Raw genomic sequence first — 24,262 nt, forward strand, 5'->3', positions numbered from 1 at the left:
GCCTGTGCCATTGTGGAAGAGCATCTTAGATTATTTTGCAACTGTAGAAATGCATGTTAGGTTTCCTAGAGTGTCAAGAAGAAAGCCTGCATAACACTGGTTAGGATTGACATCACATCTAATCCAGCAGGAGCCTAAACGTCTAAGCCATACTTATGAGGTTCTTTGGTCTTAATTACCAGGATGTTAATGTGTGTGAATAATTGAAATGACCTTACCATTCCCAAAGGAATCATAAAGTTAATCCCCCTATCCTATCCTATCCTATCATAATGTAATGATTTGTTTCTTTATAGAACTCAAAGAGCCTGTGGGACAGATAGTATGTACAGATAAAGGCATTCTTGCAGTAGAACAGAACAAGGTTCTGATCCCACCAACATGGAACAAAACTTTCGCTTGGGGCTATGCAGACCTTAGCTGCAGGCTGGGAAACTATGAGTCAGACAAGGTCTGTATTATTTCTTGCTTACTTACTTGGTCTTATTTTTTTATGTTCTGGAAATTGAGGTTCACACCAGTGGGGGAAACCTAGTCCAACGACTGGCCTGCTGCTCATCCAATGGCCAGAAGAAAAGAGGGATTCATAGCATGTAATCAAGCTAAGCGAGCTAGTAGAGGGGTCAAGCTACCAGAAGAACAGGTCTCTGAAGAAAGTTATGTGATGGGGGTGCCACTCCCTTCCACTCTCAGAATTCCTTTAAGAGATTCTAGCCAGCGAGCCAGGGAGTCACCGTTCCCGTTATCCACGATATACTCTTGGCAAGTCCTCATCTAGCCTACCTCTGTTTTAAAACTCTTAAGTAGCTAACAGAAAACTTGTAACCTAACCCTGTAAGCAGCAGCTGTGAACTGTCTGTGAACAGCAACAGGCAGTGATTTTGTATCACCCTGTGTTTGCCCTCCAGTGGACTCTTTACTAGTACAAGAAGGTCACTGTGATCAGTAACATACAGTGCACTGTAACACCACTTTATTTAGTCCATGGGCTCCTTAATAACATGTTCTCTTTTCTCATTTTCACTGGCTGCACCAAGGGCACCTGTTGTCAGATTATGCCCTGCATCTTATTTGGCATCATACATCCTGAGCATCATTTTCCCCAACTGGAGAAAATGTAGACCAATTATAAACAGATCTGTCCTGTGAGCTGCCACTACTGTTAGGAAGCTGTTGGGGTAGTTCAGTTTCACTGAAAATGTCACTGAACTGAGCCCAGCCCCAAGTATGCGTTGGTGTTTGACAGGGTGTGGGCCTCCAAGGAAAGCCTTTCCCTTCCTGGAATTCTGCGCTTTGCATTGTGAAATCTCAGTGTGGAGAAGCCCACATGGTTCAAATGTTCTCTGTTTTGCAGGCAGTGACTGTTTATGAATGCTTGTCTGAATGGGGCCAGATTCTCTGTGCAATCTGCCCCAACCCCAAGCTGGTCATCACAGGTGGCACGAGCACCGTGGTCTGCGTGTGGGAGATGGGTACGTCTAAAGAAAAGGCAAAGACCCTCACACTCAAGCAGGTAAGGAGTGTGCAGAAGGTGGAAGGTGGGTAAGAGCCATGTCAGCTGCCTGCTCTAGAGAAGGTGGCCTAATGCTAACAGAACAGACAGAACCAAACCATGTTCTTTTTCAATACAGGGTTTTGATCATAGCACAGGCTAACCTCAAGTAGTCTTGGCCTCCTGAGGGCTAGTATTATAGCTATTCACCAACACACCAGGTCCCCTATATGTTCTTTTACTTAAAATGATTTGTTTGCAGAAAAGTAAATCAGAATATGCTATTTATGAAAATGACCTAAGCTACTCTTTTTTAAAAATCAGAAGGGAGTTGTTTTTAGGTAATGTATCTTCAGATATTCAAGTGACATGATGAATGAATGAACATTATATATACCTAGAATTTTTTGCAAACTGAATTATAGTTGCTGTTAGCTCCTAATGATTCCCTTCCAGGATGACTTCCATCAGCTGGTCCACCAGGTCTTACTTAGTTCATCATTTCTTGCCTCTTTAGGACATGCCAAACCCACAAACATATTCAGTAGAACTTTGCAGCTTCAATTAATGTCTTTGACCTCCTAATTTGTATCTGATTCTATTAATTTTTACTTAAAACAATAATCCTTTATAATTGAGCCATTCTATAATTGATTTGTGAATTTATTATAAGGTGTTCTTAAAATATTTTATTATATAAACTTGAAAAGTAGTGTTATAATACTAACATTAAGTGCTATGATCCATGTATTATAGTAGGTATTTTTTTATTTTTTATTTTTTATTGTGATTAATAGAAGGGTTACATTATATTCACCAGATAGAAGGTGCATAACTTCACAAGCATTGATACCCTTTCTTATGACATGGTCCCCATTTCCCTCCCACCCTCCCCCCCGCTTATCTTGATTTCCCCCTTTCCCTATCCAATTTCAAATAACCAATTAAGCACATATAAAATACATCAGATAACAAGGTGAAATATCGTAACAATATAAGATAACCAAGGGATGGCAAAAGAGATGAGAGATTACATAGTACATTAAGGACAACAGTCACTCATATGGCTTTTGTTTCCTTCTGATGGTCCTTACATTTAGTGTCATACTATTTGGCCTAATGTCTCTAGATTTTGTTCTATTGTAAATCTCTGCTAAGGGAGCCCAAGGTTTCTACTGATTATGACAAATGAGGGAGACTATTGGGCCTATGTTCCTTTGAGTCTGGCTTTGTAGTAGGTATTTTAAAAAACTATATAACTTCAGTACTAATGATTCTTCAAGGTAATTTGTAGGCTATTTTATCCCTATCTCCCCCCCCCTCTCTCTCTTTCTCTCTCTCTCTCTCTTACACACACATACGTTAGAACAATAGACCAGTCAAACTCAAATTTGTGTTAAAACCTTGTTTAAAATCCATTTCTGACTCCAAATCTATTTTAAAGCTAAGAACTCAAACTAATAATAGTATGTTGAATACTCTTTGTATGTTGACCAGCCAACAACTTCATGTGCTTTGTTGGGTCCTGAGACAAGCCGTGTAAAGACATAGCTAATCTTCCTGTGAACAAGTGCAAGGTTGGCAATGTATTTTAGCAATCCAGACTGTCCTGCGGAAATACTTTCCATTGAGAAAGTCATCTTTTGAAGCTGATGTCCCAGGCAAATAGACTTCTTATAACCATTGGCTAAGCCAATTTATTATTTAAGCCAGTATACCCTGCCAGGAAGCACCTACCAGGAGCTATCTACCCCCTAGCCTTGGGGGGCTCTGCAAATACTTTTTTTCACACGTTGTCTTTTTCCCATTATTCTTCATATTCAAGCCAAGGAGAAAAATCCTCGTTCCCAGTTGCAGGAGTCCACTCGGGCAGAGACACACGTCCCCCTGCACTGGCAGGGCTGCGCTCCTCAGGACTGCGCAACCCCTGTGTCTTCTACTCCAGCCATGGGCTTCTCACAATCTATATAGTTTTAGTTTTGATCAATGTAATTGTTACAGTTTGCATCTTCTGAAATGGTTAGAGCCTCAAGAGAACTGAACATGAGTCTGTGACATAAAAGACCAAATACAGATATAAGTTCTATATAATCAGTATATCTCATACAGAAACAGTATAAAGAAATCCAGACTGGGTCATAGCAGCTACCTGCCTTCCACTTTGTGAAATGGAGAGAAGAGTGTGGGGAGACCCAGACTTCCTCACCTGTCTATGGCGACCTCATTGCCTCTGTTCTCACTTGTAGGCCTTACTTGGCCACACGGATACTGTCACGTGTGCCACAGCTTCACTTGCCTATCACATAATCGTCAGTGGGTCTCGAGACCGAACCTGCATCATTTGGGACTTGAACAAGCTGTCGTTTCTAACCCAGCTCCGAGGCCACAGAGCTCCAGTATCTGCTCTTTGTATCAATGAGTTAACCGTAAGTAATTACACTGCCTGCTGACTTACGTCTAGGAAATAATTTTTTTCTGTCCAAACTAAGGCACTCATCTTATGAAACGAATGAGAACACATAAAATCAATCAGAATAAGGTAGCAGTTACATTGCAAGAGCATGTTGGGCCCATAAAATGAATGAGAATAATGTAAATTCTCTGACCTCATAGTTCTCCATACAGACTATGCCCCCGGATGCAGTGGTTCCCATTGCTAAGATGGAATACTCAGCTGAGTACAAGGTTAATTTACTACAAGGGTAGTTTACGAAGACTGACACCTCTGTGCCCACATCAGTATGGAGATAGTGCTGTGTCTTCAGCTCCGCTCTGGACATCACCAGGAGCCAGACTTGCCTCTTCCCAGCAGCACACACCCAATTTGTATCTCCCCTTTCCCTACACGGGGCCATCCGTGTGTCAGCACTTCTTTCTAGCCATGTCTTCTGCATATGCAGCTGCATACACAGGACTGCTATAGATTTGATCTAGTCAGATATCTTGAAGTCACTCAGAAAAAAAAAAAGTAGTTGTGCTGAATGGCACTGAGAATATAATTGGTAAGAGCAGGAGACATGTAAGGCCAAAAGTCGTTTGGTTTGAGCTATATTTTTGAAAGGTATAAATGCTTTCAGAAGAACATTATGGATGGACTTGCTGATGTTTACACCTAAAATGCCTCATAAAACATGTGGGTCAAGGCCTAGTGCCAGTAACCTCATGCCTGTAACCCTACCTACTAGGAGGCTGGGATCTGAGTTCATGACTCAAAGCCAGCTTGACAAGGAAAGTGTATGGGACTCTCTTCTCCAGTTAATACCAGAAAGCCAGAAGTGAAGCTATGGCTTAAGTGGTAGAGCACTAGCCATAAGCAAAAATAGCATAAGGACAGTTTCTAGGCCCTGAGTTCAAGCCCCTGGACCAGCACAAAAGAAGGAGGAAGGAAAAAAAGGAAGGAAGGAAGGAAATGTATGTGTGGATACAGCAGAACTGCTGTCTCAGCAGTGTGGCTGAGTCAGATGCTTATGTTATGCTTCAGTCTTTTTATAGTACTTGAGGGTTTGCTATTAAGTAGTAAGAATTTTATTTAATCAAATACTTAAGTTTTATGCCTTGTATACCCACTGAATTGCAATAGTGGCTGCACATATTACAGAAGAACTAGGTCTTATTTTGGGGGTTTTGTTGTTTTTGTTTTGTTTTGGTTTTTTGCCAGTCCTGGGCTTAAATTCAGGGCCTGAACACTGTCCTTGGGCTTTCTCAAAGCTAGAAGTCTACCACTTAAACCACACCACTTCTGGCTTTTTCTATGTATGTGGTACTGAGGAATTGAACCCGGGTCTTTATGCATGCTAGGCAAGCACTCTACACTCTACCACTAAGGCCTAACTCTTCGCTCCTTTATTTTGTTTTTGTTTTCTGGGATTTTTTTTTTTTTTTTTTTTTTTTGCCAATCTTAGGCTTAAGCTCAGGACCTGAGCACTGTCCTTGGATTAGAACTCTACCACTGGAGCCTCAGCACCACTTCCGGCTTTTTCTATGTATGTGGTACCGAGGTACCAAACCCGAGTCTTTGTGCATATTAGGCAAGCACTCCAAACTCCTGGTCCCATTCTCTGGGAATTTTTGTGATGTCTTAGTAACTTGTGGAGAGTTTCAGTTACACTCAACATTTGGTCAGCTTTACTTCCGTTTACATTTGGAGGCAGAGTTCCTTTGACCTGTAGGTCTTCTCGTAGTTCATAACAATCCCATAACCCAGGGATTTTCTGTAGTACACTGCAACTACAGCTCCCTGCAGTGAGTGACTGAAGGAGGGCTTCCTTTCCTGGTGCAGAGCACAGGGAACCACCCAGAGCTCTAGTTAAAGCTGTGACTTCTAGCCTGAAGTGGCTCAGTGGCTTCTGAAATGGATAAAACACTTACTGAGTGTCAGGGTTTTGATTTAGTTCTGCCATGTTGGTAGAGTAGCTGGGTGTGAGAATCAGGAACTATAGCCAGACCAGCACTGACAGTGCCATTCAGTTGTGCTGTCACTCCACGCCTGCCTTCCCTTTCTAAACCCAGAGCCACCTGCTTAGGGATGATTGATGCTGGCTTGTAAGCTTTGGGGCTGCAGAGGACACACTCCAAATGTTGACTCTGATTTCAGCAAGTTGCTTATGACACCCCCCTTCCCATCCCCCAGAGGTGACTTCATAAGGTCCTATCTGCTCAGAGTCAAGATTTACTAGAAATGATTCAGGTACTAGCTTTTTTTTTTTGGTTCCCCTCCCACCCCTGCTATGATTATGGTGAAATAGCAGGATAGATAATATATAGTCACATAGATTGTATCTTTTTATTTATCGAAGGGTAACAGTGCATCCAAGTTGAAAATTTTCTCTTCTGGTCTATGGTCTTTGTGATTGGATTCATTATACAAAATCATTAGAGGTTGATTCCTACCCCTAAACGAAAAGTGTCAATAGATTTTGGAAGTCCGGGGATGAGAGAGGTTATGTGGAGAGCTAGACCAGGGACGAGGTGTGCTTCTGAAACTGGCCACAGTGCAAAGGAAATGAAGAGCTTTTCTTTTCTCATCAGGGGGACATTGTGTCCTGCGCTGGCACATATATCCACGTCTGGAGCATTAATGGGAATCCTATTGTGAGTGTCAACACATTTACAGGTGGGAGCCAGCAGATCGTCTGCTGTTGTGTGTCAGAGATGAACGAATGGGATACACAGAACGTCATAGTCACAGGACACTCAGATGGAGTGGTTCGGGTAAGTGCACTTGGAGAAACAAGTACTGGTTACAAAGCTGTCTGTAGTTTAAGGACATCTGAGAAAATGGAACGTTTTTTATTTAGCAAAGTCTGCTCCAGTTCACACAGGATTTGGCCACCATATTATCAGACGTGGACAACAACAGTAAGTCAGCCTTTCCCTCTTAAGTAGTTCTGTTGGTGTTACTTAGTACTTGAAAGCTTACTATGATGCATGCCATTCTGGTACTGACAGTGTGAACTAAATAAGCATTGGATTTTGCACTATCACATGGATTGGTGTGAAAACATAGTAAGCGGTGAATCTCAGAGAATCACAGAGTTATAGAAAATCTGTCCAGAGACATCCATTCTTGAGCGGGTCTCACATGGCTTCACCCTGATGTCTGAATGTACTTTTATCTTTTGTTGGACGTTGCTGGGCCTCTCCAGAAAACATAACCACCACTTTTATAGTCTGTTCAAATACTTCATTATTTTTCCCCTCACTTTTTTATCTTCATGTCTGTTTTCTTTGGTTGTGCTCTTGGTCAAAAGCAGAGAGTAGCTCCTTAGTCACAGTCCCATGCTTAAAGTGATGGGTACTGTGCTACACACAGACACCTGCACCTTCACTCAGTCTGCTTTCTCAGCCTGCGTGCTGGGTGCTTTCTGGGAGGCTGAGTGCGTATTTGTGTATGCAAGAGTCTGAGTTATTTTTATAGAAAGCAGATGTTAACTTGTGCAGTTAAACTAGAGTCCTTATCATCTACCCTGCAACAGCCTAGATCGGCAGATGCAGGGAAATTTGCGTAGGAATGAGCTGTTTTATCCAGCCCTCCTCTTCACCCGGTAACATGTAACATTGTTTCTTTAACCTGTGTCTTACTAGATTTTATTTTTTGTGCTTATGTAAATGCAGTTTTGGAGAATGGAATTTCTGCAGGTTCCTGAAACACCAGCTCCTGAGCCTGTTGAAGTTCTAGAAATGCAAGAAAACTGTCCAGAAGCACAAATAGGTATTTTACACATGCTTTTATACTCAATTGCTTTCTTCTTTTCCTTTGTGTGTGTGTGTGTGTGTGTGTGTGATTCTAGATGAACATACCAGGCAACAGAAACACAAACTTGAGGCTATGCATTCACAGAGGCAGGCTAGAGTTTACCTCCAGTCCCCACCCAACACCTGCTTACCTACGACATTAATATTTAGGAAGCCAGATGACTTAGAATCTATTGTTATTTCTGAAGAAGTTTTCCAGTGAAATAAAGAGCTAGATAATTTCTTTAAAGAATGATTGGCAAAGTGGGGCACAGTGGCTCATGCCTATAATCCTAGCTACGCAGGAGGCTGAGATCTGAGGATCAAGGTTCCAAGTGTTCTGGGCACAAAAGGACCCAAGACTTTTATCTCCAATTAATCTGTAGAAAATGGGATGTGGGGCCTGGCTCTAGGATAGGACAATAGCCTTGAGCTTCAGTGCTCTGGGACAATGCCCAGGCCGAGGGATAGGGTGGTAGCCTTGAGCTAAAGAACTCAGAGATAGTGCCCAGGCTGAGTTCAAGTCCCATAACCCACCAAAAAAAAAAAAGAATGATTGGCAACAGTGCCATAAAACAGACTTGAAAATAAAAATATAATTTAAAAAAAGAGAAAAGACAGGAAGTGATACTGTGGCTCAACTAGTAGAGCACCAGCCTTGAGTTAAAGAGTTCAGGCACAGTGCCCAGGCCCAGAGTTCAAGTCTCACAAACTGACCAAAAAAAAAAAAAAAAAGAAACAAAAGATTATGTAGCACATTTGAATACTTATATTATGCTAATACAGGTACATTTCTACATAGTCAATTATAGCCCGCCAAAGACGTCCCACCTAAACTATCATCTAGGTGCTCGGAAACATAGAATCCCCAAAACTCACTTTGATTCAATAGGCATTTGGGGGCTACCCACTGCATGTTTGGCATTGGATTAAGGGGTCAAACAAGAAGTGAACAACTTTCATTCCCCGTAGCAAAGCCACTAGGTGAGTAACAGAGGATCAGCTAGTGATGTGGAGGAAAGGTTGAGTCCAGGTGAGAGACGCTGGATGCTGTCCTCATCCTTCTGTGTTCATAGTGTGGCAAAAGTGCTTGACTAGCCAAGTGGGAAGGGAAGGGAGGAGAAAGGAAAAGAGGGGGAGGAGATAAAATGGATTATCTCTGGACAGTGTAATAGTGGTGGGGCTTGAGCTCTAATGGGATGCAGAGGAAGATAAGTAGGGATTTACTGAAAAGCAAGTCTGCTCTTTGTATACCTTAGTGTTCATTATAAGTCATCAGGGGAAATTGTTCAGACTAGTCTGTTATCCTTCTGATGAGTACACGGAAGGAAAAAGCACATATTTTTTCTGCTGAAAATGTAGGCATGAATAGTAGGTTCGTACTTGGATTTTATTACTTACTCTTCTTTCTAATTACTCACACTCATCTCATAGATTTTCCCACTATTAGATTTTACTTCATGAAAGTGGGGGACTGAGGTGAGAAAATGGGAAAAGTAACAATGGGAAAAGGAAGAAATTAGAATCTTTAAAGCTTCCATCAGATACTCATTTTTGTAATCATTTACTCTCAAGCTTCTCTCTACTGCCTTGTAAAAAGAATGTCCAGATGTAATCATTTAAAGCATGAATTTCAAGTACCTAAGAGACAGGAAACTGAAAGGAGTTCAGAGGAGGAAGGAATTGGGTAAGATATTAAAGAAATCATGAAACCTTGAAAGAAAAATAGCATTAGAACACAACAGGCTTTAGGGAGACAAATAGGTAGTGCCTATGGCATAGGCAAAGCCAGCTGTGAGGAGTAGAGCTCTGAGGAGGACGTGAATTGTATTGTGGGCTGTGCACATACCAGGCAGGTACTACTACTTGAGCCCCATCCTTCTTGTTTATATTTTGTTTTGAGACTACATCTTGCTAACTTTACCCATGCTAACCTTGACCTCTTAGTCCTCCTATTTCTGCCTCCCAAGTAGCCCATAATGTAGGCATGGCATGTACCCCCAGCCTCAGAAATGGTTTTCTCTGCCCTCTATAATTTGTTAGAATTCCTAGCTTTTTCCCTCCCTATGGTTGTACTTTGCTTAGAACATTCTATCTACTGAGTCCTGCAGTGGCATAGGAAAGAAAGACCCATAGGATAAGGCTAAAGTCTGTGATGTATCTGGTTTTTAATTCTCCCAATGCTTTCCCCAGGGCAGGAAGCTCAAGATGAGGACAGCAGCGATTCAGAAGCCGAGGAGCAGAGCGTCAGCCAGGATCCTAAGGATACACCCAGTCAGCCCAGCAGCACCAGCCACCGGCCGCGGGCAGCCTCATGCCGGGCCACAGCCCCCTGGTGCACTGACAGTGGCTCCGATGACTCCAGGCGCTGGTCTGACCAGCTCAGTCTAGATGAAAAAGATGGCTTCATATTTGTGAACTATTCAGAAGGCCAGACCAGAGTTCACCTGCAGGGGCCCCTGAGCCACCCCCATCCCAGTTCCATTGAAGTGCGCAGTTACAGCAGATTGAAGCCTGGTAACTTGAAGTCTACTATCACTCCATTCCCCACTTTTTGAAGGAGTGTGCGGTGAGGGACTGAGGCCCTGGGCTCTAGCTCACCCCACGTGCTGTACTTCCTGGCCACCCACTAAGAAAGGCCTCTTACCAGTCCTCTCAGTAAAGTGCATTGACAGTCCATTCTACAAAGATATTTGCAACATGCTGCCCTGTTATTAGTATGATTGAAGAAGAAGAACCTCAGGCCAAAAACCATGTTCATTCCCAAATTATAAAATTGGGAAAGCTTTTGCAAGTATTGCAAATGAATACAAGTGGAGTTAGAGGTATAACTCAGGTGGTAGAGTGCCAGCCAATGAGCAAAAGTGTCAGATACCAAGTTTGAATCCTGTTCTCAGACAAAAGAAATAACCAATCAATACAAGTGCATTGGCAGGCAGCTTTTCTATAACGGGTTAGAGGCAGGTCTTCAGACTCTTCCTATATTGGAGGTTTCCCCTCCTCTTCTGTATCTGACTGGCTCTTGGTTACTCTTTGAGCTGGACAGCAGCAGCCACTTGGGCTGTGTATGGACACATCCTGGCTCTCAGGCCAGTATCTGATGCATCACCTCTACCCCTCAGGTTAGTGTGGTCTCACCTTCCACTTCTTCACTCCAGGATACCGTTGGGAGCGGCAGCTTGTATTCAGGAGCAAGCTAACGATGCACACGGCCTTCGATCGAAAGGACAACACACACCCAGCTGAAGTCACTGCCCTGGGCATCTCCAAGTAAGTGCCAGGCTGGCCACTTCCCATTCCCTGTCCCCTCTGAGTATTGGTATAGCTAGGGATCTCGTATCAGCTATCCTTAAGGAAAGCAGATTTAACGTTTGTTCATCTGTGTAGCCACAAATCTTTAAATCTGTACAAGAAATCTATTGGTGTGTAGATTTTAATTCTGAATTTTAAAAAATAATAATAATCTGCCTTCACAGAGAACAAGGAAGCAATACTCACAAGCCACTATGTTGGAAATTAACTTTACAGCTTGTGGCAGGGAGAGAAAGTGGGAAAAAGGAGGGAAGGAGGTAACAATTTTCAACAAGAAATATATTCATTACTTTATGTAACTATAATTCCTCTGTACATCACCTTTACAATAAAGTTAAGATTTTAAAAACAAACAAGTCGAAGAAATAGAGAAGGGTAAACTGAGGCTCAGTCTGGTTTACTCCTGAGGAACTTTCCTGAGGAAACCAAGGGCATCCGCATCTCTGTATGCCAGACCACCAGCTTCTCATGTCTCCCGCAGGGATCACAGTAGGATCCTCATTGGTGACAGTCGAGGCCGAGTGTTCAGCTGGTCTGTGAGTGACCAGCCAGGCCGATCAGCTGCTGACCACTGGGTGAAGGACGAAGGCGGGGACAGCTGCTCTGGCTGCTCAGTGAGGTTTTCCCTCACAGAGAGACGACACCACTGCAGGAACTGTGGACAGCTCTTCTGCCAGAAGTAAGATGGGATGCTTGTGAGATCACAGGGTACTCACTGCGAAGGTCACTTTCGCCTGGCACATGGTCCTGACTGGGCTCTGGTGACTCCAGTATAGTGTGCTGGGTGAAGAGTTACCATTCGGCACTTTCTCCTTGTTCTTGTCTTATACTAGTGATGAAACATTAATGTAAGAGCTCAGATGAAAATTACTTGAAGAACCTATAGAGGAAACACTTCAGGATATTAGTGTAGGCAGTTTTCTGGATAGGACTTCAATAATACAGGAAAAAAAGCAGAGATCATCCATGGGACCACAGCAAACTACAAATCTGTAGAGCATAAGAAATAGTCCACACAATGAAAAGACAGTCTAGAGAATGGACTGTTCATCAGACAGACAATATACAGAATGTATGAGGAATTTTAAAAACTTACAAAAAGCCCTAGGTAATCCACTTTTAAAATAATCAAGTGATCTGAAGAGATACTTGACAAGTAACCACTAAGTATATGAAATAATGCTCCCTAATCTTAGCCATCAGGAAATGCAAACCAAAACTACAGTGATATACCTCCTCCAGTCAGAATGACTAGTATCAAAAGCATAAAACCAGTGCTGGCAAGAATGTGAGGGGGAAATGCCCACACTGTTAGTGGGGATGGGATTTAGTACCTCCATTATGAAATATAAAGTTCTTGAAAAACCTAAAACTAGAACTAACTTACAACCCAGCTGTCCCACTCCTGAGTAGAAAAGGAATTGAGCACACAAAAGAGATGCCTCTGGAGCCCACTCACTATAGTCAAGACATAGAATTAATGTATGTGCATCCGTGAATGAGTAGATCATGAAAACACACCATGCATATACCATGCAGTAGTTTTCTCACCATCATGAATGAGAGCCTGTTATTTGGAAAATGGGTGGGACTAGAGGGCATCCTGTGTCAAGACAAGTCTGATAAGGACAAATGCCACCTCTTCTCTCTGAGATGTGGAAACTAAAAAGAGAAAAAAGCTGATGGAAGTAGATCTGTGAATCCCTAAAACCTGTCATTCCTGTGTGCTAACAAAAAATATACTAGAAGTAAAATGGTCAGTGACAAGTTCCCAGCACCAATGTAGACTTCAGAAATACTCAGTGAGCCTTGTCACTTCCAAGGGAAAATTGTAATAAGTGAAGCTCCGGGCTAATGTGCCTGCCTAATGTGCACACTGGACACCTGGGTAAGTTGGTCTCACATCCAGCTGTTCATCTGCATCCATTAGGAACAGCTGCCTGCTCTAGCTTCATAGGGCATCGCTTTGTGTCATGGGCTGAAATAAATTATATAGCCCTCCTTTTGGTGCTTGTGTTCAAACGAAAAGGCCTTTAACATTGTTTTTGGCATGGCACTTCATTTTCCCTTTGTTTTTCCAGTTCTGGGGCTTGAACTCAGGGCTTGGGTATTGTCCTTGAGCTTTCGTAAGGCTAGACTAGCTCTACCACTTAAGCCACAGAACCTCTTCTGGCTTTTTCTGTGTATGTGGTATGGACCAAACCCAGGGCTTTGTGCATGCTAGGCAAGCACTCTATTACTGGGCCACACTCCCGGCCCTTCCCTTTAATTCTTGAGTCATTTGTGGTCCCTGTGATCACTCATGCAGAGGACCAATAAATAACTGTTTTCCTTTCCTCTAGGTGCAGTCGATTTCAGTCAGAAATCAAGCGCCTAAAGATCTCATCCCCAGTGCGTGTTTGTCAGAACTGTTACTATAACTTACAGCACGAGAGGGGTTCAGAAGATGGGCCGCGGAATTGTTGAAGACTGAACAAGCTGACCAGACACCATGGTCTGTAGACCATCTCCCATTCCTGTCACAGCTCGGAAGGCGTTGAAGCAGTCTCCGTTTACATCTCTTCATACTGTGTGTGTGACGCGTGGAGCCCAAAGGGGTCATTGCCTCCCAGGGTGGCGTGCAGCCAATAGCAGAGGAGAGGCCGCGCCCGTTCCCCATCCTCACTCTCCCATCCTCCCTGGTAACAGTAGCTGTCTCCAAGAGAGAAATCCTCACTCCTTAGCTGTCTTTTCCTGCATCTCATTTTTATAGAGCTACTCATCCTTATTTGGGAAAACCAACAACAAAAAGGCTTTTAGAAAATGGTTGTAAATCTGACTTCTTTGCAAGTAACTGTGTATATTGTAAATAGATATAAAGGCCTTTTTTTCTAAATAAGGACTTGACTGCCTGTAACATGAGACTTCAAACTAAACCACTAACTCAATGAACTTATGGTTTGTCTAACATCTCTCACTTACCAATTAATTATAAATATGTTTTTTAAATCCTCAGAGACATTACCTGTGGTCTTTTTCTTTTCAAATCTTGCCTGTGTGCCTGATACCATTTCTTTCCAAGTTGCCCACAGTATCTCCACTTAAGCTAGGCTAGTAACCAAAATAACGTGGACCTTCTTTAGGAACCAATGTGGCAGAAAAGAGGCCCAGCCATAAGATAGCCTGGAAATTCTGGGTGCCTGGCTGCACGCCATCTCGGCATTGTTCTGACGTAATGGCCCTGTTTAAACTGCTCTGCAGTCTGCCGTGGTCAGAATGCCTTCTTAGCATTGCGTTAGGGGGCTGTGATCTGTGTAGTACCAGGTACAGCCTGCCTCAAATAATTGGAATATATTTGCATGTAACCCCAAATCAGCTTCTCTTGCATAGAATATAATAAGTATGTGTCTTTGGTGACACTAAAGTTCTACTATAGCATATTTTCAAAAATAAAAGGGTAAAGAAAAAAAAAGTGTATAGAAGTCACATTTAAACCTTGTTGTAAAACTGGATCATGTCAGAACTGCTTCAAATTAACCTTTACCATTTAATGTCATCTACCTGAAAACAGTGAGATTTATACTGTACCAATGTCTATTTTTTTGTTTTTGCTATGAATATAATTACAGTATTTTAATATTTAGTTATTTAATTTGTTCTAGTTGGATACAGACATACAAATCCAGTGGGGGCTTAAAGCTGGTGGGGGCTAAGAGAGAAGTTTAGTTTACAGAAAAAAAAAGCTCTGGTGGTGGGATTTTTTTAAAAATGTGTGTTATGTACATAAATATAAATATATATATATGAAATCAAATAAAACAATTAATCTAGATTTTAACATTTTCAGATACTTAGTGATAATAGTATGAACCATTCTAAAAGCCCTGTGATTTGAAACACATAGGATCGATCATTCGTGGCCCAGGAAAGGAAGGACAGGCCTTCACCTCCTCATGGAGACATGTGTCACGCAGAGGACAGTGGCTTTGACTCTCCCAACTCTTTCATCCTTAGGCCCTGGTGACAGGCACAGTAATGCACTAAAACGTGCATGTATGCACACGCATTCAAAAATAGGCATTTGGTACAATAGTGATCGTACCTTCTGGGCTGAAACAAGCGTAAGAGCAGATTGTTCTTCCTGATAACTAGGTCTCCAAGAGAAAGTCTAAAGGCTGCTTTCAGTGCCTTATGCTTACTAAATTTCAATCTTTATTTACCAAGGTTTGATTGAGCCTACAGTCTGTTAGGATCACATATCAAAATGGATTCCAACACTTCCATTTCTAAAAGTTGAAATATACTTTTGAATAAAAGGATTCTTGGCATTAATACTTTCACTTGAAAAAGAAAACGTTGTGTTCTCTTTTCTGTGTCTCACTCTTTCCTCTCTCCCCATCACCGGCTTACTTTACTTCTAAAAATGATGCTGGCGTCCACCCGTGTCAGACCCATGCACTCACCCAGTGGGCGCTCGCTCGGCGGGTCTGCCTGTCATTCTAACACTGCTGAAAAGCAGCATTCTCTTTTCGCCCAGGAACCATGTTTACCCCATACCCAATGGCAGAGGTATTCTTTAAAGACTTGAATCTAGGGGAGTGTGTGTGTGTGTGTGTGTGTGTGTGTGTGTGTGTGTGTGTAGTTATTCAAAGGTTATTTCTCTATGTAATCTGCAGTTTTATGGGATGAACACTTTTAAACTTTCCAACACAACTTCCAGAACGAGGTGGATACCAAAACCCTCATGCTAGGATTTCCTCTGGCAGCTGGTGCTGTGGGCAACTGTTTTATTCAATCAGGTTTCCTTTCCTTTTGTTTCTAATGCAGAAATCACAGAATCACTCACACATAAGTACACTCATGTCAGTTCATTGTTTCTCTGGGTATCTTTCTGTATTCCATGTAAATTTGTTTACCAACCTATATACTCAACTGTGCATCCACCTTTCTGTAGTCTGTATCCTTCGTCTGAGTGCACAGCACAGGGCTCCTGCCTGATCTTTGTAGTCTGTTTGTCTATCCCTCCAACCAACCATCCTTCCATGTCTTCATCCGTGTACTCTTAACATTTGTGCGTAGTGTGCAAGTGTAATGTCATGCTTTTGAAGAAGAGAATAGCTGCCCGTAGCAGCCATCCATCTGGATAATAGCAAAACACTCTAGATAAGTTATTTTGCACTTTCTTATGTATAAAGTTGGTAGAAACTTATTTTTGCTTTGTATCATTTAAATACATTTTGTTTTGGTAAATGAACTGTGTATAAAATATTTATGCTGTTAAAACTGTTTTTAGAAAGGATTTTTAATTTCAGCAAGTTTGGTTACTTGTTGCATGACTATTAACACAGCTGACTTTTTGTGTCAGTGCAATGTATATTTTTGTCCTGTTATTAACTTGTAAGCCCTAGTAATGGCCAATTATTTGTACAGCAATGGAAGTAAATTGATACTGGCTAAGACTGGATTGATTGTGGACTTTTGTACTATATTGCAGAATCCAATATCTGTTTTTTGGTGGTTATGTAAAAGGCCTGAAGAATTCCTAGCTAGTGTGCAACCTGTGATCTCTGAATGTTCATTGTATATCTGTCTCTGATGCAGAAAGGTAGAGTAACACAATGACAATACATGATTAAATGCAGTAGTCCAGGTACTGAAGTATTTTTTTCATTTCAAATAAATACCTACTATTTACCACAAAAAAATGAAGCTGTTTTAAAGTCAGTTCTTAAAACAACCAGGTATAATAGTTGTTTAAACTTCATACAGCATTTTCCTAGTTGCAAATGATTCTTTCATATTTGCTTAAAAGCCTAGAGATGTTGGTCCTTAGTCTAGTGCAAGCTCCAGTTCATTTGTTCTGTCCTAGAGAGTCAAGCTCCTTTTATTCTGAATATCCAGCTGTGCTGGATTGCCAGGGCTGGTGACTGTCTCAGAGAGGCCAGGAGTTTCTGAGAGAAATGATTCTCAAGATTGAGGATCGCTCAGAAAAAAATCTGCGGTTCCTCCTTTCTGAGTGATACTCTGTATCCATCATCTTGCAAAATGAGAGAGGTGTGTCCTAGGCTTTTATCCCTCTTTGGGATAGGAAATCTGACAGCCACTGGTTACTAATCTTTCCAGTTCAGCCTTAGAGAATGTTAGAACTTTCAACTCTTCATTTAGTTTTGTAAAAGCCTTCCGAAGAAAAGACAGTGTCTGTATAACTAAGTTCATTTGAAGCTGGGACAGCAGAGTATCACAGATGAGGTGACTATACTTATTGCATGTCCACTGTGGTAGCAGAAGGGAAAGGAATACTGAGACCTTTTCTTTTTTCAGTGACTAGTAAGAGAAAGTCAGGACAGTTCCCATGTCACCATGCATTATCACTCATAGCTCTGATGTCCTTGAGAAGATGCCACCAAGGATGGGCACTGTAGGATTTGCAGAAATGCTTTCACAGTTTAAAACAATTAAATAGGGGCTACGAGTGTGGTAGAGTCCTTGCGTAGCATGATACACAGAAGCCGGAAGTGGTGCTGTGACTCGAGTGGTAGAGCTCTAGCCTTGAGAAAACCCAAGACAGTGTTGAGGCCCTGAGTTCAAGCCCTAGGTCTGGCAAAAAAAAAAAAAAATATATATATATATATACACATACATATATGTATATATAATGTATATATCAGTACAAGGGCTCTTCTACCATGTGCTGCTCATTTTCAACAAAATTTCTCTGCCTCATTGGTTTGTAGCAGCAAAAGGGATATCTGATGGGTGGGCCTGATATCCTTGTTTCTCCCCATCCATTGCATTGCATAACTATTATATTTGTTGGGGGCTTGTTTTGTTAATGCTGAGCCACCACACCAGAGGCACCACGTCCAAAAGCCTCAGCTAGCAATCAAGACTGAGGTCACGATGCAACAGACATTTGAATAAATGCTCAAGATCTCTGCCATAAAGGTAATACAAATCAAAACGACACTTGAGATTCCATCTCACTCCAGTAAGCTTAACCATCATCAAGAATAGCAACAGCGCTGGTGGGGATGATTGTTAATGAGAATGTAAACTACCACTCTTGGACATTTACCCAAAGGTTTACAAGTCAGTATACAATAAGACACACCCCCATCTTCACTGCTCTGCTGTTCACTGAAGCCAAGTCATGGCAAAAGCCCAGATGAATAGATCAAGAAAATGCAATAGATAGATTAGATAGGGAATTTTACTCATCCATGAGGAAGAATATTATTTGCCGGGAGATGACTGGATCTAGAAAAAAAGTGAAATGAGTCTAAGAGAGACAAATGGCTCAAGTTTTCTCTCATGTGAAAGTTAGATCTACAAACATGAAAACATACAGGATTATATAGATATATATATATATATACATACACACACACACACACATACACACACAATCCTAATGGCTAAAGTATGGTATACATCATAGAGAACTGCAATGGGGGGATTTTTGGACAAATAACACTTAAATAGAGTATCAGGAAGCTGAAATGTGTTGGTAGGGGAAGAGATCAAACTGGGGGCTGAAGGAGCGGGGATGGGGTGGTTAAGGGAAGGGGCAGACAAATGCAAAGAGTGTTTTCAATGTACATATGTGAAAACAGAACCAGGTAGACTGAGAGGATGGATGGATGTGGGTGAGATGATGGAAAACAGTGGAGTGTTACTGAGCAGATGTGCTCATGAAACTCAACATGTTGAATTAACTCCTTTGTACAACCACACACATTTTAAACATATATAATACATGTTAAAATTTAAAAAATAAACAACCCTGAGGCCATAGTTCTAACCAGCTTGGAAATTCCTGAAGTCCTGTTTCTGCCCCTCTGCAGCAGCTTCTCTGAGGTCAAACCCTGCCTGGGAGCTTAAGAAGAAGTTAAGATGGTGCTATGGTACTTCTTTATATTTTTTGTCTTAAGAAAATTGCTTGCCCGAAACCTCTTTCCTTTGTATGGCTACATCTAGCAAAACTCATTGTGGTAGACACTAAAGCCAAGATACAAAAATGTCCACAGTAACTTCATTTTAGAATAATTATAATTAGATATTAACATAAAATGCATATCTCTTTATATCCCTTTTCCATACAAAGGAATTAGCATAGTGGAATTAGGTGATTTTGCAGCTCTCTGTCCAGCTTCTGTTCCTTCATGGATTAAGATGATTTTGCAATACTGGTTATTGAACTCAGGGCCTCCTCCATACTAGGCAAGTGCTATACCACTTCAGCCCTGCCTCCATTCTCTGGACTTTGTGTTTTGTTTTTGGAGCTAGTTCTATCAAACATTGTTTGGCAGTCTCTCCTTCCCAAATACGTCAGGTTCTACCTGTGTGCCACCACACCCAGCTAAGGAGCTTAAAGACTGGCTACTCTAGAGACTGAAACCATAACAGAAATGTTTATGCTCTTGGACTGAAATCCATTGATTCATCTTGCACTCATACCTATCCACAGCTGTAGCGTTATGCACATCTCATGTGTTGGTGGACTAGTGAACTACATTATCTACCACTGTGGAGTAAGTGATCTAGCCCATCTTCCCAGTGCTGACATTTTACTATATTTTTAAAGGGTGGAGGGGCCAGGAGTTTGGCCTAGTGGTAGAGTGCTTGCCTAGCATGCACGAACCCGGGATTCAATTCCTAGGTAACACATACACAGAAAAGGCTGGAAGTGTTGCTGTGGCTCAAGTGGTAGAGCTCTGGCCTTGAGAAAGCCCAAGGACAGTGCCCAGATCCTGAGTTCAAGCCCCAGCACTGGCAAAAGATAGATGATAGATAGTATTAGAATGCTGCCAGAGGGCTCAGGAAATCTAAGTTTTATAGTACATGCACATTTCCCAAAATTGTTTTGCATTAAAAAAATGGATCACTGTTCTCAGAGGCTCACTTTGTCAGCTGTCAGTTACCAAGACCCTGTCTGCCAGACTGCCTAGCTGTCATTGCTCCAGCAGCCACAAACTAGGGTGTTGTGTAGAAGAGGCCGGTCCGGCTCATGGTCCAATCACGTGCTCTTCAGAGCAGTCTACTGCTCTGGTGTGAGTGCCACGTGGGTATCTTTCACTTGGAGTCACACTACTGAGAGGTGAGGACTGAATAAGAGAAGTCATTTTTACTGCCTCTCCAAGCACAGTTACATGAAGCAGGCACTTGATTTTATGGCAAGTGCTTGGCAGTGAAGTTAAATGCAATGGCTGCTGCTGACAGTTTCGTGCCACAGACTTGATTCATACTGCGGGTCCACAGCTCTATGCACTGCTGTTACATCGCATACAAGTATCGATGCGCTGGTGACGGCAAAGAAGGTTGACGTCTAAGAAAATAGTCACAAGACCTGACGCCTAGGGGTCTAGATTAGAACACGAGATGCCATCTGCATTGTCAAGTTGCACGCTTGCATTCCCATTTGCTAACATCCTGAGCATACCCAACACGTTCACCTGGGCCCCCACTGTAACCTGCTAAGTTCATTACCTGGCCTCATTCCACAGCACTGGGTGTTTGCATCTGCAAACAGGTCAGGACTGAAGTTCAAAGCTAGCGGAGGAAGAATAGAATAGTACATAGGTTCTATCCCCAATTAACCAACAAAAAGCTGTGCTAGAGGTATAGCTGACAGTGCATAGGCTCTGAGTTCAGCCTCAGGACCAGCATACAAACACACACACATATACACATACACACCCTCCCACACACAATTATTCTAGTCAAGAGTAAAGCAATAACAAAATCTACTAATACTATTGTTTAATGTTGTATTCAGTTCTAAAAAGTACAATATACTGTTAGTCTGCATACATGTTTCTTTTCTACTACTTATCATGTGGTCTTGGCGATGGCCCCAACTTCTCCAATTCTGAGTTTCCCTTACTATAACACTTGTCCTCAAAGCACTGCCACACAGGTTATGCAGTGATATATACAGGAAAGGCATAACCTGATAAGTATGCTTTGAATACACTCATGGACATGAATTTGGAAATTTGAACATCACAGGGGAGAAGGATATACACACAAACCAGGATGGGAACGCATCCTCATGCTTACACACGGGCCAGAGGAGCAAGTCATGAAGCCCAAACCCTCACTTCACAAAGCAACAAGGGGTCCCTGGAGGCTGGCAGAATCCTGTTCTTTTCCTAAGCTCACTGCCTCTCAGCCCAGGGCCTTTACACCTAGATCCCAGCTTCCAGTTCCTTTTATGTGCCATTGGCAGTGTCATTAGAATTTTATTTCATTATCATCGATGCGTAAATCCTGCCCTACCTAATCACCAAGATAAAGCATTAAACTTCAACCTTGACTGTCGGCTATCACATTTCCTGCTTAACAGAGGCAAAGTGCAACTGCAGGCCTGATTCCAGTGCAGAGTACACAGGTGTAAAAAGAAACAACTTGCTTATGACCTTGCCCACACTACTAGACTTCAAACAAAAGCTCTTCGCCTAAGTGCTACTCTCCCGAGTGGGAGGGGCTTCCTGCACCACTGGATGGAGCATGTTCTTATACAGGCAAGCTTCGAATTTCAGCACCTCAGAACAACTAAACAAATGCTATTTATGTTCCTAAAAGGAAACTATTCCTTTGTAAACTGATTTTAGAAGAATCTATCACGGCAAACACATCAACCCAAGCAGCTTTGGGTCATAAACTTCAATCTGACTTTGGTAGCTGGTTCTGCCAAGAGAAAGAAAAATATGTGTGCCAAAGCAATTATCAAGTGTGCTAGTGGTTCAATCTTAGATTCTCCATTTTTTTTCTGGGTTCATGTTGATACATATTCTAACTTAATAGCTTATAAGTACAAAATGCCTTCAAGCAGAAACCAGTGATCAATTTCGTAGCCATTTTAATCCTGAGTTTTTAAGTTTCCACTTCCACAAGTTGCTTCCTCTCCCCATCCGTCTTATCCTTCCCTCTCTCCTCCCTCAGCTCCTCTGCACTAGGATCTGAACTCAGGGCCTTGTACATGCTAGGACATGGACACACCATAAAAAGGTGGACTTATTTGCCCACAAATATTTATAGCAGTATTTTTCCTAAGAGCTCCAAACTGAGAATAATCAAAATGCTCATCATTTTGTCAACAGATTAGCAAACTATGAAGTTCATCAAAAGAGACATACTGAAATATGCAGGCATTATTCCAGATACACAGAATGACATACTGGAAAGTTTCATTTATTTGATGTCTAGAAAAGGCCAATCTGTATAGTAAGGAGGTAGACCAGTGGTTATCTAAGGTTGGAGTTAGAGTAGGGTTGGCTGCACTGGAAACTTTCTGGAGTTGGTATGGTTGTGCAATGTTGGAGAATATATGTTACATCTCAATAAATCTTGCTGGAAGAAAATAGAATCTCTAACTAGTCAACTGTTACCGTCTTACCTGGACTAGTTGAAACTTTTGATTCCCACTCCTTCACCAGTTGTTGAGATGCACTCAAACCTATAAAAAAATATCCTCAATATATTATTCAAGAATGTTTCCCAAAGCCTGGCGTGGTGCCAAGTGGCTCATGCCTATAATCCTAGCTACTCAGGAGGCTGAGATCTGAGGATCAAAGTTCAAAGCCAGCCCGGGCACAAAAGAACCTTATCTCCAATTAACTCCTAGAAGTGAGGCTTAGCTCAAGGGTGGAGTGGTAGCCTTGAGCTGAAGAGCTCTGGGACAACACCCAGGCCCAGGGGTAGGGCGGTAGCCTTGAGCTGAAGAGCTAAGGGACAGTGCCCAGGCTGTTCAAGCTCCATGACCCACACACACAAAAAGTTTCCCAAACTTGTCACTTGCCCATTCCCTATATGAAGTTTACAATCAGAGATTCTTGAACAGAAAACCACCAGGATCCAACCAGGAATGCGATTTAAGAGTTTACACCTAGTCCACCCAGCCCAGCTCCTGCAGAAGACAGTCCATCTTATCATGAAGAGGGCAGCAGGACTTCCTGGCAAGGCTCTGGCCTTGTGAGCCCCTAACCTTTGTACATGTGCGGGAGGACGTGCCATCACCAGCAAATGTTCCACTTGTCAGCCTTTTCTAGGTGAGTTAAAAGTAGATTCTCCACCTCTAGACACATTTGTAATTTTGGCCTGATTTTTACTGAGGCTTTGTAAGTTTCTAGAAGGACAGAGGTCTGGATGTGGATAGACAGGACCTCAGTGGAGGTCAGATGGTCCCTTGGTTTCCCACACACCTGGGGGTCTATGCATCTGTCACCACTCTGCTCACAACTCACCTCACATACTTGCCTGTGAGTAAACAGGAAACTATGTATTCTAGTTTTATCCTCTTCCCAAACAAAGCATGGTGTCAGTGGTATCCCTGTGGACATCCAAGGTTGCTGCAGCGACCTGCTGGGCTCTTCCATTTGAGGAACAAGATGCAGAAAGAACAGAAGTGGTCTTTTCTGCGCAGTCCTCTCAGCCTGTGTCTACCCATAGGAGACAGACCACAGAGGAGTAGACGGAAAGCTGAAAACCAGGATTCCTAACCAGCTGCTCATCTCCCTGAACCTTTCAGTCAGTGAAGAACAATGAAGCCCACCTTAAGAGCTGTGCTAAAGGAAGCTCTGGGATGGAGTTCTCTGATCCAGTCACTGGGAACACAATGGCTGAAAAAACAGGCCTCCCCACAGGAGGCCCACAGTTTGGAGTTACAGTAAGGAACAGCATTATTCAGATACTCACACACAAAGTCAGTGTGTCATTACAAACTCAGGTATGAACCACAGATTCAGTAAGGCCACTCACTAAAACTTACCTTCTTTTTCCCTGTAGGTGGCGCCGTGAAGCAGTGCTGAAGTATATCCAATACTGGGGGAATTAACCAACCCTATTTAGCATTCTTTCATATTTGTACCCGCGCCTTTTTTAAAGCAATACTATTTATATGTGCTAGATCTATTGTAAACACAGTTGAATAAAGGACTGCTGCTTCTTCAATGTGAAAAAAAAAGAAGCACAAGAGTCAAAATCTGATTTGTTTTTGTTTTATTTTCCTATCTCGGTTTCCATAAAAAGACTCAGAGAACTGATTGACACTTATCACCCATGTACAGTATATACAACTGCTGCTACTTTTTCTTCTTCATTGAACAAGGTGATGCTATTTGTTTAAACCAAAGTGCAAATGAAAAGTTAATATAAGGAAAAGAATGGAGGAGGGAATGGTCTTTTTCTTCTCAGACAGTAACGGCATATGCACCAGCACAGAAAAGAGCCCTAGGAAAACATGTG

At 42.2% G+C, this 24,262-nt stretch overlaps 1 protein-coding gene across 4 annotated transcripts in view; it reads left to right on the top strand.

Moving 5' to 3' along the window:
* Wdfy3 (WD repeat and FYVE domain containing 3) overlaps positions 1 to 16,722 on the top strand; it is a 179,624-nt gene extending 162,902 nt beyond the window's left edge. For all 4 annotated transcript variants that reach the window (XM_090343279.1, XM_090343281.1, XM_090343280.1 and 1 more), the window contains 9 exons: positions 297 to 451; positions 1,355 to 1,513; positions 3,739 to 3,918; positions 6,521 to 6,703; positions 7,607 to 7,703; positions 9,920 to 10,243; positions 10,885 to 10,996; positions 11,520 to 11,717; positions 13,381 to 16,722. In XM_090343279.1, the coding sequence (XP_090199405.1) occupies positions 297 to 451; positions 1,355 to 1,513; positions 3,739 to 3,918; positions 6,521 to 6,703; positions 7,607 to 7,703; positions 9,920 to 10,243; positions 10,885 to 10,996; positions 11,520 to 11,717; positions 13,381 to 13,504 (1,532 nt within the window). In that variant the 3' untranslated portion in view covers positions 13,505 to 16,722. The remainder of the gene's footprint in view (positions 1 to 296; positions 452 to 1,354; positions 1,514 to 3,738; positions 3,919 to 6,520; positions 6,704 to 7,606; positions 7,704 to 9,919; positions 10,244 to 10,884; positions 10,997 to 11,519; positions 11,718 to 13,380) is intronic.
* Positions 16,723 to 24,262: the final 7,540 nt, after the last annotated feature.

The sequence above is a fragment of the Megascapheus bottae genome, chromosome 13 (genome assembly GCF_031878675.1).
Source record: "Megascapheus bottae isolate mThoBot1 chromosome 13, mThoBot2.hap1, whole genome shotgun sequence".
NCBI lineage: Eukaryota > Metazoa > Chordata > Mammalia > Rodentia > Geomyidae > Megascapheus > Megascapheus bottae.